At 37.4% G+C, this 3345-nt stretch overlaps 1 protein-coding gene across 1 annotated transcript in view; it reads left to right on the top strand.

The window, feature by feature from the left end:
- CPB1 (carboxypeptidase B1 (tissue)) overlaps nt 1-3345 on the top strand; it is a 36836-nt gene that overhangs the window by 21226 nt on the left and 12265 nt on the right. Inside the window, exon 9 of the mRNA XM_010858123.1 lies at nt 551-753. Coding sequence (XP_010856425.1) covers nt 551-753 — 203 coding nt within the window. The remainder of the gene's footprint in view (nt 1-550; nt 754-3345) is intronic.

Genomic DNA, 3345 nt, shown 5'->3' with positions numbered 1-3345 from the left:
CAGGGAGGCCTGGCGTGCTGCAATTCATGGGGTCGCAAAGAGTCGGACACGACTGAGCGACTGAACTGAACTGAACTGAACTGAGGGACATTAGGGTTTCCCAGGTGGCACCCGTGGCAAACAGTCTGCCTATCAATGCAGGAGATGCAAGAGATGTGGGTTTGATCCCTGAGTGGAAGGTCCCAAGGAGGAAAGCTAGCAACACACTCCAGTATTCTTCCCTGGGAAATTCCATGGACAGAGGAGCCTGGCGGGCTACAGTCCATGGGGTTCCAACCAGACAAGACTGAGCATACACACACATGCACACAGGGACATATTGGTGATTCCACATGCAACTTTTTACCCTGTTAGCTTAAAAGCACCATAATCTTGTGACTAAAAGTATATATACTTTATAATGTATACATATATGGGATGATTATAAAAACACTTGTGAAAACAACTTATTTTTTTAACTCTCTAACACTGTAGTTTGAAATTTTGAAACACACCCTGTAGGAACATCAGTGGATGACCACTTGCCATTAACAGCATCATGTTTTTCCAGGTATTGGAGCCTCTAACAACCCCTGTTCTGAAACTTACTGTGGATCTGCTGCAGAGTCTGAAAAAGAGAGCAAGGCTGTGGCTGATTTCATCCGCAACCACCTCTCTTCCATCAAAGCATATCTGACAATCCACTCTTACTCCCAGATGATGCTCTATCCTTACTCCTATGATTACAAACTCCCCAAGAACAACGTTGAGTTGGTAAGTCATCATGGTGGTAGATACAATATTTTGCTATTGAGTTTTTTTTTTTTAATTCTATTCTGGGCGGAAAAAAATTATATAATTTCTGGAAGGTCCATGGTTGATCTTTGGTAACAGAAGCAAAACAGATTTACAAGGAATCTGAAATTGGCTAGATATACTGGCTAGAAGAAATATGATTTTCATGCAGAGAATGATCCCCAACATATGGTTCATTCACTAATCTTCCAAAAAACAAGAGTTCCACTTCCTCCTGCTTCACCACAACGCTGACATATATGATGATTTCAGATGCATCTGGGGTAATCAACAAAGTTCCTTCACTTCATACATAATCTTCATCAGAAAGTTAATGTTATCAAGCTTGAACTGGATTTGACATACCTAGACAGAGTATGGCAGATGTTAATAGGAATTAGGCACATTTGGTTGATGTTGAGCTAAATGATAAGATCCTAAAATGCCTATTTCACGGTTGGATTAGGTGAGAAACAGATATAAATCAATCAGTGAACAAACGATGTGAATAGGTCTTTACTATGCTGCAGTCCATGGGGTTGCTAAGAGTCGTATAGGACTGAGCGACTTCACTTTCACTTTTCACTTTCATGCACTGGAGAAGGAAATGGCAACCCACTCCAGTGTTCTTGCCTGGAGAATCCCAGGGACGGGGAAGCCTGGTGGGCTGCTGTCTATGGGGTCGCACAGAGTCGGACACGACTGAAGCGACTTAGCAGCAGCAGCAGCAGCAGATATGAGAAAAAATTAAGTATCCCTGCCTTAAGAATTAGCAATCTTGTTGGACAGTCAAGATACAATCACGGGAAAAGTTAAATAATGAGTTTTATAATATTCATGTTAAATATAGTATATCTATATTTGAGCATAATTGTTCAAAAATAAGCATATGTGAGTCCTTCAACACCTTTTTTTAAATTATGAACATCTGACTATCAGAAGTTGGAACCAGTGATCTTAAAGAACAAGTATAAGATTTAAAGCATTTGACTTATGCCAAAAAATAAACTATTTCACTTAGAAAATGACATAGATATTTGGCTTACCTAAATGCATAAATTCAAAGACCCAAAACTTAATCAACTGGAAATTGTTGTTTTGTACTTTCAGATTCGGTCTTTCAGAGGCCAAATAAAATATGTAATGCTATAAATATTTTGTGAAGAGGAAACCAGAAAAATAACTCAACCTCTTAGAAAACTGATAGCTAATAGTTGGCCAGGTCCTTTTCTTTAAAAAAAAAGGGAAATGCTATTTTTCAAAAAGCTTCCCATTTTCCCTACCTATAGCCAAAAAACAAAGGAGAACATCATTATTTGGAACCATTAAATATTTCAGTTTTCCAATAATGCTCAGTCTGTGAGTATCCTCAACAGTGGGTGCTCACAAGCCTGCTATCCCAGAGATGAGTGTGGTTAGCTCCTCATTTCAGTCCTAGATATCTGACCATCAGAGGAGAGGAAGTGGCGGTACATTGCTTGCTTAATTCATGTGAATATGTTTACACTGTACCACATCAAAAGAGAAAAAGACAAAGCCATAAAAACTAAGCGCTAATGAGTTACTAAATAAAATATTAAAATTAAAATTATAAACCACACTAAATGTAACAGTAGCTAATATATCCAGTTTGCTTAATAACTAGTTTTAAATATATAAACACTAAAAGACTAATGCTAACAGAGAAGCTTAAAGTGTTCTTTGGAATGGAACTGCTTCACAATGTTGCAATACTTCTTATTTGAGGAGTAAGTTTAAACACTTTTAGTGATGAAAACTTTCTTGCCCCACTGGCTCGATACAATAAAAACCTAGTATCTGGACTGCTCTAAAAGTCTATAAATTGTCCTTTAGAAAAAAGAATCAAGTTATTTTCACCGTTAGAATCTCAAGAAAAACTCTGGCTATGTCCCTCCAGAGATTGTGATCCACTGATACTTTTCTCTAAGAATCACTTCTCATTTAAAATCAAGGAAAGAGAGGCAATAGAAAAAAAACATACTAGAAATTATATCCTTCAAGATTGTTTTTAAATTCTACAGAAGTGAAACAGAACTATACAAAAGTAAAATATTCATAATGAATTCTCAAAAAGAAAACCCAAACTACAAAATAATCTTACCTTGGATGTTTATCTGTAGAGTCACAAATCTAATAAATTCAAGGAAAAGGACATGCTGTTTCCTACATTTTTTAGAGCATGATAAGATATGTGATAAGATGCATGCATGCATGCATACTTAGCATGATAAGATACAAAACTTATTTGCACTTATATCACACAGATTGATTTGAAAGTAAATTTCCAACAATTTTTTTTCTATGACTAAACTTTTGCCTAGCATCTTAAATCAGTTCAGTTCAGTCACTCAGTCGTGTCCGACTCTTTGTGACCCCATAGACTGTAGCATGCCAGGCTTCTCTGTCCTCCACTAACTCCTGGAGTTTGCTCAGATCCACATCCATTGAGTCAGTGATGCAATCTAACCGTCTTATCCTCTCCTTCCCCCTTCTCCTTTTGCTTTCAATCTTTCCCAGGATCAGGGTGTTTTCCAATGAGTCAGTTCCTCT

Source organism: Bison bison, unplaced genomic scaffold, assembly GCF_000754665.1.
Source record: "Bison bison bison isolate TAMUID 2011002044 unplaced genomic scaffold, Bison_UMD1.0 scf7180017864384, whole genome shotgun sequence".
Taxonomy (NCBI): Eukaryota; Metazoa; Chordata; class Mammalia; order Artiodactyla; family Bovidae; genus Bison; species Bison bison.
This window is presented reverse-complemented; position numbering and strand designations above follow the sequence as displayed.